Consider the following 15,590-nt stretch of genomic DNA (forward strand, 5'->3'; position numbering starts at 1 on the left):
ATAAAAGTTAGAAATTTTGAATTTAAAATAAAAAGTGGCAATTCAAATTGGAGAAGGGAAATGAAAAAGTCTATAACTTAGGAACCTTTTTAAAAATTGTAAGTTACTCTTTTAACCTCTTTGTGTTTTTAAATTTAAAATTATTTAAGTAAAAGATAGGGGTATTTTAGACAGTTTAAGAATTTGTGTGAGGATGTTTTAGAATGCTAAATTATGAAATCCAAATAGAGAATCCTATTATTAGTAGTATAGATATTTGGTAGATGTTTAAATAAATTGTAACGAATATGTTAAACTAAATAAATAAATTCTTTCAACAAAAAAATGTAAGAAAAAAAAGTCGACACACCAATAGTTAATAATTTAGAAATGGTATTCAATTTGTTATATAACACAAAATGAGAAAAGCAATTGTAAAATTATCAAAGGAAAACAGCAACAATAAAGAACTTGATCAGCATTAGGATAAATTATGTGGGAAGCTTTGTACCTCTCATTTTGTCGCAAATTCACTACAAGAAAAAGGGGCTATTGCGGTGGGCCAAAACCGCCGCTAAAGGTACATTTGACCTATAACGGCGGGTGCTATTGCGGCGGGCGGTCCGTCAGTGTTGCAATGCCATTATAGGTCAATTGCGGTGGTCGCAAAAAGTGCCACTATAGATATACCTTTTAGTGATGGGTGAAGGTTTATTGCGGCGGGCATAAAACCGCCGCCATACGTGTTCAGAATTCGTGGCATTGACTTTTAGCGGCGGGCAAACAGCGCCGCTATAGACAATCAATCAAAGCAGCTAATTGTACTTTTAGCGGCAGGGTAGAAACGCCGCTATACCGCTATAGGGAATTATTTAAAACATGTACACCTTTAGCGGTGGTTTTTACCCACTGCTATAGGTTTTTTTTTTTTTTTTTTAATAGGGGGTTTTAAAACCACACCACATTTCTATTACAAATAATCCTGTAATAATTTTAGCTCCACTGGGACAATATCACAAATTTAACCAAATAACACCACAATTGTCTCAAAACTAACATTATATTAACATAAAAATATATTATTAAATACATAACATTGTTTATAACCATCATCATAAAATTAACAAAAGAAAAGATGTGGTCATTTGTACACAGAAAGAGTGCCATCACACATTGCATGATGCAGGGAGTGCCTTCAATCCACAAGGTAGGCGGATTCAATAAAATCATAATTTAAAAAAAGATCCTCATTTTATTCCTTAAGCATTTTCATGGACATCCACACAATCAAGAGTAATATTTTGATAAATATCATTAAGCAACCAACACATATTTAAGTGTTTGCCAATGATACATGGCACTCAATGCTTGTTATAAAACCACATTAACAACTATGTTGAACTTAGGATACCTCATCAACACAGCTCAACAATTCTTGCAGCAAATTAATATTCACATTAAATTGAAGAAACCAGTGATTCTAAACTCACATTTTGCATATAGGCAGTCCATCATTCCCTTCTCCAAGTCTAGCTACACAACAATGAAAGAAATTGCATAAGTTAGGATTATAATGCAAAGTTACCAAGTCAAAATACATAAAGTTATTATTTTTATTTATGCTTCCAGAACATATCCTTCAATGCATTAATGGGAAGAGAACAAGCTCTAGAATTGAATAAGGATTTCTATCTCATTCTTAGATTTTTTTTTCCTTCTCAATTGGTAATTACACACATTCAGTAAGTCATGAACAATAAAAATCTCTCAAACTATGCATTTTTTTGAACCAAACCCATTTAAATTAAAATGGAATAAAACTACTAATCACTCACTTTATTCTGGATAGAGAAATTGATGAAGTTGGTATCTACCAAAACCCGATATGGCAGTCCCATCGAGGTGTTATAATTGAAGAAAAGTGTCGATGAAACCTTCGGCCTATATCGAACAAAATTAAACACGTTACAACACAATATAAACCCTTACAAATCCCAAAGCTCCATACCCAAAATTTAACACCAAAAATCTATATATTTATATAGGCTTTTATAAATACTTAAAAAATTCAAAGGAAAACTAGATAAATAACTATGGTAAGTTACAGATGTTTTTGAGGGTCAAAACATAGTTGTAGAAGCACCCTAAGTATGTCTTACAACCATAGTACCATACCTATTTCCTTTTTGAAACAAACACCAAAAACAAATAAACAAACAAACAAAAAAGGCATTTTACCATATAGTTAGTCTTGAATCATTGTGATATAACTCAGAGTAGAATGTCACCCAGCCATCAAGTCTAGATTTTCTAATATAGCCACAGCACATGCTCCCCACCCCCACCCCCCAATATCCAATATATATATAATGCATAAGAATCATGCACCTTCAAATGACAATCAATAGCAACTACAAGTACATATTTTAATCTAATAAACTAAGAATTATTCCAAACACTTCTAGAACATTTTCATCTATTAAAAACCTAGGAGAACTGCTTCCATTTTTTTTTTGGGTGAGGAAATGAGTATTCAAATTAATCATAACCAAACATAAACCTATGCTTTAACTTACCAATAAATTATCAGTTCCTTCATTATGCCCAAAAATCTCCCCAATTAATAGTTCTTGTTCAGTGGGGCCACCATACTCCAAACATTTCTTAATAACGTTTGATGCAAATTTATATTGGCTCAGTTGTACAATATGTCCTGACAACTTGCTTATAATCTAGCTTCTTTCATGAGGCTTTCCCCTCTCTAGCACATGCTGATGTAAATCAATAAAACCATTGCATAACCATCCAACAAATGACACAGGAAATATACAAGATAAGGGGTAAAAGAATTTCAGGCACACAACTTAAAGAGTAAAGTACATCCCAAAAAGTCAAATGGCAAGAAGCATTTTTCATTACATACGCCTATAACATAAGAAATACCTGAACCAATACAAGCATCTCAACAATTGCACTAAAAAGGGTCCTTGCATAAGTAAAATAGCTACAGGAATATCTACTTAACTATTCCAATTCAAATTGCCAATATATTTTATTTTCCAAATTCGTAGGAATCAACTATTTTCTACTTCACGAATATAATATTTTTGGCATCAATATCAAGCATTACTCCTTTTTTGTAATTTTAAATTTCCTTGTTAGCCACAATCAGCGAAAATGCTCTCTTTATTAAGATGTGAGAACAAATGTGCTGCTTGATCATCATGCATGCATGTAAACATTCATATATCCATCCATGAATTAACTAATAAAAATATAATTGTACTTCTGTTTTTAATGAAAAACATTATAATGGCACCACGTCTGAAGTTTATTTTTCTTTGAAAGTGTGACCATGACTAGAAATCTAACATACCTTCTTCGTCTTTGCAGACGTAAGAGAGAGAGAAAGAAGTGATAGAGAGACAAAGGGAGAGAGCTTATCGCAAATTAAAAGTTCACTACTTGCACATCCAAGCCCCAAAAAGAAAATTTCCGCACCTGTCAACATGTCATTAGTGGGACTCTTAACATGCACTCAAAAGTTACAAAACAAAAATAGAACCCTTCACTACAAAGGGGCAACAGGTTAAGGTTACCAATCAAAATGGATTTCAAAATTTGAAATGCCAAACACAAGGCTTAGGAAAAAAGTGAGATCAATGCCACCATGGATTCCACTATAAGTGACCAGGCTTCATTAATTGTACTTATACTATTGGAATAATCAATTCAACAGATATGTATAACCTATGTCGAAGCTAATAATATGAGGTCCTTAGCTGCCCATCCAATCCAATTGTTCGATCAAAGTCTTCAAAACTTTTTGAAGTCTTGGTCAAGTGTAGTAGACACTAGACACTCACACATAATTCATTAAAAGTAGTGGCAGTAAGGGCTTTTATAGTAATTCACAAAACTTGAATAGATTTTCTCTCTCTCTCCTTGGAAATCATTGTAAAGCGACTCTCAAAAAGATTATGACTATTGAGTAAAAAAGTAAGCAACAATGGCTTTCGACTTTATGTTTGCAAATGTCAAAAAGATGCAATTTCCCAAAAGGAAGTTCTTTAAGAGACAGCATTCAAAGTTTCATACAATCCCTTTTCAACGACCATGAAACGTGACAATAAAGGATTTACCATTACCCATCCCATATCAAGTAATAAATACTTGAGATATTGATTTATTCACTCAAGAGTCAAGGAATTGTACATATTAAAAATAGCATAAAAATTAAAGAAAAATTTACACATTCACTTCAGTAAAATTTTGATACATGAACCATATTGTTTTGAAAATCAAAATGCACAAGATTGAAAATAATTATAAAGTCATTGAAGACCGCAGCTAGCACAGTAGTTTTGAGAGACAGAAAGAGATGTGTAGGTTATGTCAAAGACTCAAAGGTAGAAGATAAGTGCGTGTGAGAAAGAGAAGTGGTCATACGTGTTCCCTATGGCCCTAGAGACCTAGGACCTACCTCATTCGCCAATATTTTCTAATCAACTATTTTGTCTTTGTATTTATCTGAGAGCTTCTCTTTCACACCTGTGCTCCTGTGAGACAAGCAAGATTAAAGGGAAAGTAACTAATAAGAAAGAAGGTACAATTACAAACACTAAATCCATAACTGATTTCACAAACTGAATGTGATAATTGATGTTCACATTATTGTACGACACAAGCTCAAATCTAGGGGAAAAAGTTTACCATCCCCAAGATAGATAAACTTTCTCTTACCCTCCACAGGCTCAGCTTGGATTCTTTCAATTATTAGCCCCTAGTGCCACACAAAACCCAATTAGCCAAAATTCAAAAAAATATAAATTTATAAACTCACAATGGATCCACAACAATCAATATCACTCAATAACTAGCAATATTTTTGAGAATACAGAAGAGACTGCATGAAATTAAATGCAATCCATAAAAAATTTCACATCACAACTACAGCTCAACTCAACTCAATAGATCCCAACTAGCTAGAAACCTAAAAGAATCTGAAAAATAAATTATCATAACAGCATATAATTTTAATGATAACATGGATGCATCTAACAAGGAAAGAGTTCTGATCATCTAAAATGTAAAAGACCCGCATTGCTAACATTGAAAATTTTGGAATTCAGAAGCAATAATTTTTAAATAAGAGTGTAATATCATGCCCTTTACTGTAAGTTCTTGATGCTAAACAGTTTATTCTAAGGAGTGTGGTTTCGTTAAACTAACTCAAAACATTGGTAAGTTATTATATTTTTTTGGATAAAAATTAGTAATTCATAAAAAAGAGTAAAAAGGGTTGCCAACCTAGTACACGGGAAGTATTCGAAGGAAGTGTCAAAAGAAATAACTGAATAAATATTTGCACAAATTTCTAAAAAGTACAATCCATGAAGTGGAGAAGATTGCTTAGTAAACACTGTCCATTCAAGGCCTTGAAATTAAGTTTATAAAAATTTAACATGCACAAAACATTAAGTTCATTTGGAAAATCAGATACAGAAAGATCACAAAGCATATAAAACAATGTGAAAACTGTTTTTTATTCTTGACTTGAGCAGTTACAACTTTAAAGGGAGCTATTATCTAAATATGTAATTCAAGCATAGTATAATTCACAATAACAATTTAAACAAATTAAAGTCCATTAAAAAAGTAAGAGTAAAATTACCCTGTAAGAGGGCTGGAAATCCGGTGGAGCTCCTCCCTTCTCACCACCAAATTCACCTGGAGGACCACGAGGACCTCCACGGTACCCATCACGATCTCCAAACCTTGAAACTCCTTCAAAGCGAGGTGGGCCACTAGAAATTCAAACGATTAAAAAATATTAAACACAACAGCTATATGTATGAACATATCAACTTACAAACAAAAGCAAAAAGAGCTTCATAACATAATCCAGGAAAGCAAATAGAAATACAACTCAATCAATAGGGAAAAAAAAATCAAAACCAGCAAGCCCACTAGAAATACAATTTTTTTGTAATTTGATACCAATAAAGCAAAGAACTTAAACAAACCCCCCCAACAAACCAAATCCAAATATGTAACATTATTAATTCTTATTCTCTCTGATGCTTCCTTAAAAAAATGATGACAAAAATGAAAATTTATAATCACTGAATTCAATGGCTCTCTATTTTTCACATAAAAAATCAAAACTAAATATCTACATCAAAATTGGAACAATAACCCACCACAGTTTTTTGCTTAAAAAATTGAATTGAGGTTTTTGATTTCCTATTTAGCATTTCAATAAACAAAAACAACGATAAGCACAGAAGTCAAAATTTTCTAAATTATTCATTAATCTTTCATTTTCCTCAGTTTCCTAAGTGACCCAATTCACAAAAACCGAACAATAAAACAATAAACTAAAATTGAGTAGAGAGATATACCTTGGAAGAGGTACTTATTGGACCTAGTGTGACCAGTGACGCGGACGCCACAGTGTTGACAAGTAGAATTAGAGCTGAATCGAGCACGTTTACTAGACACTAGCCTACTTAAACAACCTAAACTAAAAAATTTAATCAGACTTTCTGCATCTTGATCAAGCAAAAGCCCTCAATCGAGAGGCCTGTTTTGAAAGAAACTTTCAAGTTTCAATCAATCGAGACTCGATTGAAAGGAGTTGAAAATCCAGAGACTTCCTTCTCTTCTCTTGAGTAGATTCTTAAAACTTGATCTTGTAAAGTCATTTCACAGTTACAACTCAACCAAGATGACACTCATGCAGGCATAATTCGATAAGACACAGATTTTAAAGCTGTTTCAAACCACAGGCACATTGAAAAAAAAAAATAAAAAAAATCTTTACCATGCAATGCAAGAAAAGTAGTATGAAATGCAGAAACCAAAATAACGCAAATTAATATTTGGTTTATTTTTCTTACACTGTTATTAAATTTGGAAACCGCATTCTCCTTCTTGTTTTTGAATTTTTTCTATATTGGCTTGGGCTGTCCACAAAACAAAAACAATGCACCAAAACCATCACACAAAAAAAAAAAATTAAAAAATAAAAATAACATAAACAATCAAAACAAAAACACAAGGAAAGAAAGGCAAACCGATGAGGAAGAAATGGGCACGATGGAATTTCAATCGGGATTGAGATTGGACTTGGGCATGGGCATGGGCATGGGCTTGGGCTTGTGCTTGGGCTTTAACTTGGGCATTCTGGACAGCGACAGCTCCGCCGTCCGCCTCATCTGCCGCGCCCGACGTCGTTTCCAGACCTTGCTTTTCCTTTTCCTCCGCCGCCTTCTCTCCTCTCTCTTCCAAACCAAGGCTTTTCCGTCGAACCCAATTGGCAATTTGGATCTGGGTTTCGAAATGCAGAGGAGTTCGAAGTTGGACCAGCGCTTGTCGCGGACTAGAGCTTGGTCGTGGCGGCAATCGCCGTTGAGGACCTCGACGACGGTGTATTTGACGCGGTTTTCAAGGCCGAGGAGGAGGTCGATGTTGTGGAGGAAAAGGTTAGAAAGGAAGAAAAAGAAAAAGAGAGTAGGTTTTTTATTTTTTTATTTTATTTTTATGTTCTAAGTTGATAAAACGAGGTAGTTTTGTAGGAGAGAAAAAAATAAAATATTAAAATGTTTTTAGCAGAGTTCGAACCTGGGCAAGTATAGTCGCACGCGTGTCCAACCACTAGACTAATGGCACACATCATTTGTGAAATTCAATTTACATTTTTTTTATAAGTATTAATTTACTACAATATCAAAAACGTTATGGACCTTTTCTTGGTTTTAAAGGTAGTTGATAAATTTTAAATTTAAGCTCTTTTTAACTATTGTTATAGATGTGTAGTAAGTGGCTAACTTTTAAGATTAAAAAACTAAATTTATGGATTAAAAAAAATTGATAACTGTTGAGCCTTTCCTTTAACACCAAAAAAAAAAAAAAAACAAAAAAACAATGAGCCTTTGATCATATATTAAAAAAAAAAATAGTTGCAAAATTTTAAATTTAAGCTTTTATTTACTTCTTTTATGAATGTGTAGTAAGTGGCTAAATTTTAGGATTAAAAAACTACATTTTAGGATTAAACAAAAAATGATAACTGTCATAAATAAAATAAAAAAAAAAAAAAAAAAAAAAAAAAAACAACACCACCAACTAAAAATGTCAGCCTTTTACTGTAAAAAATAAACTAAAAAGATATAGTTGTTAAATTTTAAATTTAAGCACTTTTTAACTTTTTGTTATGGATTTGTAATATATGTCTAAATATTAGGATTAAAACACTACATTTTAAATAAAATAAAATTAAAAAAAAAATCTACAACAACACTCAAACAAAAACAAACGTAGATCTTGGATGCTGTTCATTTAACAAAAATAAAAGATCCAACCATTGGATCACATTTTACTGTAATAAAAATAAATAAAAACGATTAAAATTTATACTTGATATAATTCTAAAAAATGTTACACCAACCAATAACTTGTTGTTGAATTCATATTTTGAAAATCCAACCATTGGATCACATTTTTTATATGTTCTTAACATGCATGCTAATTTTCATGCCAATCGGGTGTAATTTACCATTTGATCTTTAAACACATCTTTTATGTGTTATTTTAAACAACAAAAACTTGAATTTAAACAATTGATTGATGACATGGCTATTAATCTTTGATCACTTTGAAATTTTTTAAGCATGAAAAATATATGAAGATAATGTAATCTAACGGTAGACTCTTCAAAATTCACATATAATTAAGAAATATAGGGTTGGGTTTAGGTTACACTTGATGTAATTCTAAAAAATGTAACACCAACCAATAACTTGTTTTTGAATTCATATTTTGAAAATCCAACCATTGGATCACATTTTCTATATGTTCTTAACATGCATGCCAATTTTCATGCCAATCGGATGTAATTTACCATTTGATCTTAAAACTCATCTTTTATGCGTCATTTTAAACTCCAAAAACTTGAATTTAAACAATTGATTGATGACATGACTATTAATCTTTGATCACCTTGAAATTTTGTAAGCATGAAAAATATATGAAGATAATGTAATTTAATCGTAGATTTTTTAAAATTCACATCGAATTAAGAAATATAGGATTGGGTTCAAGTTACACTTGATGTAACTCTAAAAAATGTTACACAAACTAATAACTTGTTGTTGAATTCATATTTTGAAAATACAACCATTGGATCACATTTTCTATATGTTCTTAACATGCATGCCAATTTTCATGTCAATCGGATGTAATTTACCATTTGATTTTAAAACTCATCTTTTATGCGTTATTTTAAACTCCAAAAACTTGAATTTAAACAATTAATTGATGACATGACTATTAATTTTTGATCACCTTGAAATTTTTTAAGCATGAAAAATATATGAAGAATATGTAATCTAACTGTAGATTCTTCAAAATTCATAGCGAATTAAGAAATATAAGATTGGGCTTAAGTTATACTTGATATAACTCTAAAAAATGTTACACCAACCAATAACTTGCTGTTGAATTCATATTTTGAAAATCCAACCGTTGGATCACAGTTTCTATATGTTCTTAACATGCATGTCAATTTTCATGCCAATCGGATGTAATTTACCATTTGATCTTTAAACTCTTTTCATGCGTTATTTTAAACTACAAAAACTTGAATTTAAACAATTGATTGATGATATGACTATTAATCTTTGATCACCTTGAAATTTTGTAAGCAAGAAAAATATATGAAGACAATGTAATCTAACGATAGATTTGTCAAAATTCACATTGAATTAAGAAATATTGGGTTGGGTTTAATTTACACTTGATGTAACTCTAAAAAATGTTACACCAACCAATAACTTATTATTGAATTCATATTTTGAAAATCCAACCGTTGGATCACATTTTCTATATGTTCTTAACGTGCATGCCAATTTTCATGCCAATCGGATGTAATTTATCATTTGATCTTTAAACTCATCTTTTATGCGTTATTTTACACTACAAAAACTTGAATTTAAACAATTGATTGATGACATGGTTATTAATTTTTGATCACCTTGAAATTTTGTAAGCAAGAAAAATATATGAAAATAATGTAATCCAACGGTAGATTTGTCAAAATTCACATTGAATTAAGAAATATAGGGTTGGGTTCAAGTTACACTTGTTGTAACTCTAAAAAATATTACACCAACCAATAACTTATTGTTGAATTCATATTTTGAAAATACAATCGTTGGATCATATTTTCTAGATGTTTTTAACGTGCATGCCAATCGGATGTAATTTACCGTTTGATCCTTAAACTCATCTTTTATATGTTATTTTAAACTACAAAAACTTGAATTTAAATAATTGATTGATGACATGATTATTAATTTTTGATCACTTTGAAATTTTGTAAGCATGAAAAATATATGTAGATAATGTAATCTAACGGTAGATTTGTCAAAATTCACATCGAATTAAGAAATATAGGGTTGGGTTCAAGTTACACTTGATGTAACTCTAAAAAATGTCACACCAACCAATAACTTATTTTTGAATTCATATTTTGAAAATCCAACCATTGGATCACATTTTCTATAGGTTTTTAACATGCATGTCAATTTTCTTGCCAATCGGATGTAATTTACTCTTTGATCTTTAAACTCATCTTTTATGTGTTATTTTAAACTACGAAAACTTGAATTTAAACAATTGATTGATGACATGACTATTAATCTTTGATCACCTTGAAAATTTTTAAGTATGAAAAATATATGAAGATAATGTAATCTAACGGTAGATTTGTCAAAATTCACATCAAATTAAGAACTATAAGGTTGGGTTCAAGTTACACTTGATGTAACTCTAAAAAATGTCACACGAACCAATAACTTATTGTTGAATTCATATTTTGAAAATCCAACCATTGGATCACATTTTTTATATGTTCTTAACATGCATGCTAATTTTCATGCCAATCGGGTGTAATTTACTATTTGATCTTTAAACACATCTTTTATGTGTTATTTTAAACAACAAAAACTTGAATTTAAACAATTGATTGATGACATGGCTATTAATCTTTGATCACTTTGAAATTTTTTAAGCATGAAAAATATATGAAGATAATGTAATCTAACGGTAGACTCTTCAAAATTCACATCTAATTAAGAAATATAGGGTTGGGTTTAGGTTACACTTGATGTAATTCTAAAAAATGTAACACCAACCAATAACTTGTTGTTGAATTCATATTTTGAAAATCCAACCATTGGATCACATTTTCTATATGTTCTTAACATGCATGCCAATTTTCATGCCAATCGGATGTAATTTACCATTTGATCTTAAAACTCATCTTTTATGCGTCATTTTAAATTCCAAAAACTTGAATTTAAACAATTGATTGATGACATGACTATTAATCTTTGATCACCTTGAAATTTTGTAAGCATGAAAAATATATGAAGATAATGTAATTTAATCGTAGATTTTTTAAAATTCACATCGAATTAAGAAATATAGGATTGGGTTCAAGTTACACTTGATGTAACTCTAAAAAATGTTACACAAACTAATAACTTGTTGTTGAATTCATATTTTGAAAATACAACCATTGGATCACATTTTCTACATGTTCTTAACATGCATGCCAATTTTCATGTCAATCGGATGTAATTTACCATTTGATCTTAAAACTCATCTTTTATGCGTTATTTTAAACTCCAAAAACTTGAATTTAAACAATTAATTGATGACATGACTATTAATTTTTGATCACCTTGAAATTTTTTAAGCATGAAAAATATATGAAGAATATGTAATCTAACTGTAGATTCTTCAAAATTCATAGCGAATTAAGAAATATAAGATTGGGCTTAAGTTATACTTGATATAACTCTAAAAAATGTTACACCAACCAATAACTTGCTGTTGAATTCATATTTTGAAAATCCAACCGTTGGATCACAGTTTCTATATGTTCTTAACATGCATGTCAATTTTCATGCCAATCGGATGTAATTTACCATTTGATCTTTAAACTCTTTTCATGCGTTATTTTAAACTACAAAAACTTGAATTTAAACAATTGATTGATGATATGACTATTAATCTTTGATCACCTTGAAATTTTGTAAGCAAGAAAAATATATGAAGACAATGTAATCTAACGATAGATTTGTCAAAATTCACATTGAATTAAGAAATATTGGGTTGGGTTTAATTTACACTTGATGTAACTCTAAAAAATGTTACACCAACCAATAACTTATTATTGAATTCATATTTTGAAAATCCAACCGTTGGATCACATTTTCTATATGTTCTTAACGTGCATGCCAATTTTCATGCCAATCGGATGTAATTTATCATTTGATCTTTAAACTCATCTTTTATGCGTTATTTTACACTACAAAAACTTGAATTTAAACAATTGATTGATGACATGGTTATTAATTTTTGATCACCTTGAAATTTTGTAAGCAAGAAAAATATATGAAGATAATGTAATCCAACGGTAGATTTGTCAAAATTCACATTGAATTAAGAAATATAGGGTTGGGTTCAAGTTACACTTGTTGTAACTCTAAAAAATGTTACACCAACCAATAACTTATTGTTGAATTCATATTTTGAAAATACAATCGTTGGATCATATTTTCTAGATGTTTTTAACGTGCATGCCAATCGGATGTAATTTACCGTTTGATCCTTAAACTCATCTTTTATATGTTATTTTAAACTACAAAAACTTGAATTTAAATAATTGATTGATGACATGATTATTAATTTTTGATCACTTTGAAATTTTGTAAGCATGAAAAATATATGTAGATAATGTAATCTAACGGTAGATTTGTCAAAATTCACATCGAATTAAGAAATATTGGGTTGGGTTCAAGTTACACTTGATGTAACTCTAAAAAATGTCACACCAACCAATAACTTATTTTTGAATTCATATTTTGAAAATCCAACCATTGGATCACATTTTCTATAGGTTTTTAACATGCATGTCAATTTTCTTGCCAATCGGATGTAATTTACTCTTTGATCTTTAAACTCATCTTTTATGTGTTATTTTAAATTACGAAAACTTGAATTTAAACAATTGATTGATGACATGACTATTAATCTTTGATCACCTTGAAAATTTTTAAGTATGAAAAATATATGAAGATAATGTAATCTAACGGTAGATTTGTCAAAATTCACATCAAATTAAGAACTATAAGGTTGGGTTCAAGTTACACTTGATGTAACTCTAAAAAATGTCACACGAACCAATAACTTATTGTTGAATTCATATTTTGAAAATCCAACCATTGGATCATATTTTCTATTTGCTCTTAACATGCATGCCAATTTTCATGTCAATCGGGTGTAATTTACCATTTGATCTTTAAACTCATTTTTTATGTGTTATTTTAAATTACAAAAACTTGAATTTAAATAATTGATTGATGACATGGCTATAAATCTTTGATCACATTGAAATTTTTTAAGCATGAAAAATATATGAAGATAATGTAATCTAATAGTAGATTTGTCAAAATTTATATCGAATTAAGAAATATAGGGTTGGGTTCAAGTTACATTTGATGTAACTCTAAAAAATGTCACACCAACCAATAACTTATTGTCGAATTCATAGTTTGAAAATCCAAACGTTGGATCACATTTTCTATATGTTTTTAACATGCATGCCAATTTTCTTGCCAATCGAATGCAATTTACCCTTTGATCTTTAAATTCATCTTTTACGTGTTATTTTAAACTACGAAAACTTGAATTTAAACAATTGATTGATAACATGGCTATTAGTCTTTGATTACCTTGAAATTTTTTAAGCTTGAAAAATATATAAAGATAATGTAATCTAACGGTAGATTTGTCAAAATTCACATCAAATTATGAAATATAAGGTTGGGTTCAAGTTACACTTGATGTAATTCTAAAAAATGTTATACCAACCAATAACTTATTGTTGAATTCACATTTTGAAAATCTAACCGTTGGATCACATTTTCTATTTGCTCTTAACATGCATGCCAATTTTCATGCCAATTGGGTGTAATTTACCATTTGATCTTTAAACTCATCTTTTATACGTTATTTTAAATTACAAAAACTTGAATTTAAATAATTGATTGATGACATGACTATTAATCTTTGATCACCTTAAAATTTTGTATGCTTGAAAAATATATGAAGATAATGTAATCTAATGGTAAATTTGTTAAAATTCACATTGAATTAAGAAATATAGGGTTAAGTTCAAGTTACACTTGTTGTAACTCTAAAAAATATTATATTAACAAATAACTTATTGTTGAATTCATATTTTTAAAATCCAACCATTGGATCACATTTTATATTAGTTCTTAACATGCATGCCAATTTTCATGCCAATCGGGTGTAATTTACCATTTAATCTTTAAACTCATCTTTTATGCGTTATTTTAAATTACAGAAACTTGAATTTAAACAATTGATTGATGACATAACTATTAATTTTTGATCACCTTGAAATTTTGTATGCGTAAAAAATATATGAATATGATGTAATCTAACAGTAGATTTGTCAAAATTCACATCGAATTGAGAAATATAGCGTTGGGTTCAAGTTACACTTGATGTAACTCTAAAAAATGTTACACCAACCAATAACTTATTGTTGAATTCATATTTTGAAAATCCAACCGTTGCATCACATTTTCTATATGTTCTTAACATGTATGCCAATTTTCATGCCAATCGGGTGTAATTTACCATTTGATCTTTAAACTCATCCTTTATGCGTTATTTTAAATTACAAAAACTTGAATTTAAAAAATTGATTGATGACATGACTATTAATTTTTGATCACCTTGAAATTTTTTATGCTTAAAAAATATATGAAGATAATGTAATCTAACGGTAGATTTGTCAAAATTTACATCGAATTGAGAAATATAGCATTGGGTTCAAGTTACACTTGATGTAACTCTAAAAAATGTTACACCAACCAATAATTTATTGTTGAGTTCATATTTTGAAAATCCAACCGTTGGATCACATTTTCTATTTTTTTTTTTAACATGCATGCCAATTTTCATGCCAATCAAGTGTAATTTACCATTTGATCTGTAAACTCATCTTTTATGCGTTATTTTAAATTACAAAAATTTGAATTTAAATAATTGATTGATGACATGACTATTAATTTTTGATCACCTGACTATTAATTTTTGATCACCTTGAAATTTCGTATGCATAAAAAATATATGAAGATAATGTAATCTAACGGTAAATTTGTCAAAATTCACATCGAATTAAGAAATATATCGTTGGGTTCTAGTTACACTTGATGTAACTCTAAAAAATGTTACACCAACCAATAACTTATTGTTGAATTCAAATTTTGAAAATCCAACCGTTGGATCACATTTTCTATATGTTTTTTACATGCATGCCAATTTTCATGCCAATCGGGTGTTATTTACTATTTTATCTTTAAGTGGGAAGACGAAAAAATAGAGGGAAATTTAATTGTCTATTGCGGTGGTCTAACCCGCCGCAAAAAGGAGTACATATTGCAGCAGGTCAATATATATAAGCTTAATACCGCTAAAACAGGTTTATTGCGGCGGGTCCAAAC

General features: G+C 29.8%; 1 protein-coding gene across 20 annotated transcripts; it reads right to left on the reverse strand.

The window, feature by feature from the left end:
- Positions 1–1,195: 1,195 nt before the first annotated feature.
- LOC115989117 lies at positions 1,196–7,499 on the reverse strand. Of its 20 annotated transcripts, none has more exons than XR_004091791.1 (8): positions 7,059–7,499; positions 6,882–6,947; positions 5,654–5,786; positions 4,723–4,762; positions 4,463–4,538; positions 2,556–3,480; positions 1,815–1,920; positions 1,196–1,512 (listed from the first exon to the last, which is right to left on the reverse strand). XR_004091791.1 is itself a non-coding variant. In XM_031112784.1 (7 exons), the coding sequence occupies exons 2-6, from the start codon at positions 6,905–6,907 to the stop codon at positions 1,885–1,887; spliced, it is 390 nt and encodes a 129-aa protein (XP_030968644.1). In that variant the 5' UTR covers positions 6,908–6,947; positions 7,059–7,499; the 3' UTR covers positions 1,196–1,508; positions 1,815–1,884. The 20 variants fall into 20 exon arrangements, 3 of the variants coding, with proteins under 3 accessions (XP_030968644.1, XP_030968642.1, XP_030968641.1); XR_004091796.1 differs by having other exon boundaries at positions 2,556–2,750; positions 4,693–4,762; XR_004091790.1 differs by having other exon boundaries at positions 4,693–4,762.
- Between the last annotated feature and the right edge of the window lie 8,091 nt (positions 7,500–15,590).

The sequence above is a fragment of the Quercus lobata genome, chromosome 5, assembly GCF_001633185.2.
Source record: "Quercus lobata isolate SW786 chromosome 5, ValleyOak3.0 Primary Assembly, whole genome shotgun sequence".
Lineage (NCBI taxonomy): Eukaryota > Viridiplantae > Streptophyta > Magnoliopsida > Fagales > Fagaceae > Quercus > Quercus lobata.

Coding starts and splice junctions, on each gene's coding strand:
- LOC115989117 (XM_031112781.1), bottom strand. CDS start 6,907: ATGCGGTTTCCAAATTTAATAACAGT. Junction 5,787..6,881: donor TTTCCAAATTTAATAACAGT/GTAAGAAAAATA, acceptor TTGAATTTCTAG/TGGCCCACCTCGCTTTGAAG. Junction 2,751..3,355: donor CGTCTGCAAAGACGAAGAAG/GTATGTTAGATT, acceptor GATTTACATCAG/CATGTGCTAGAGAGGGGAAA.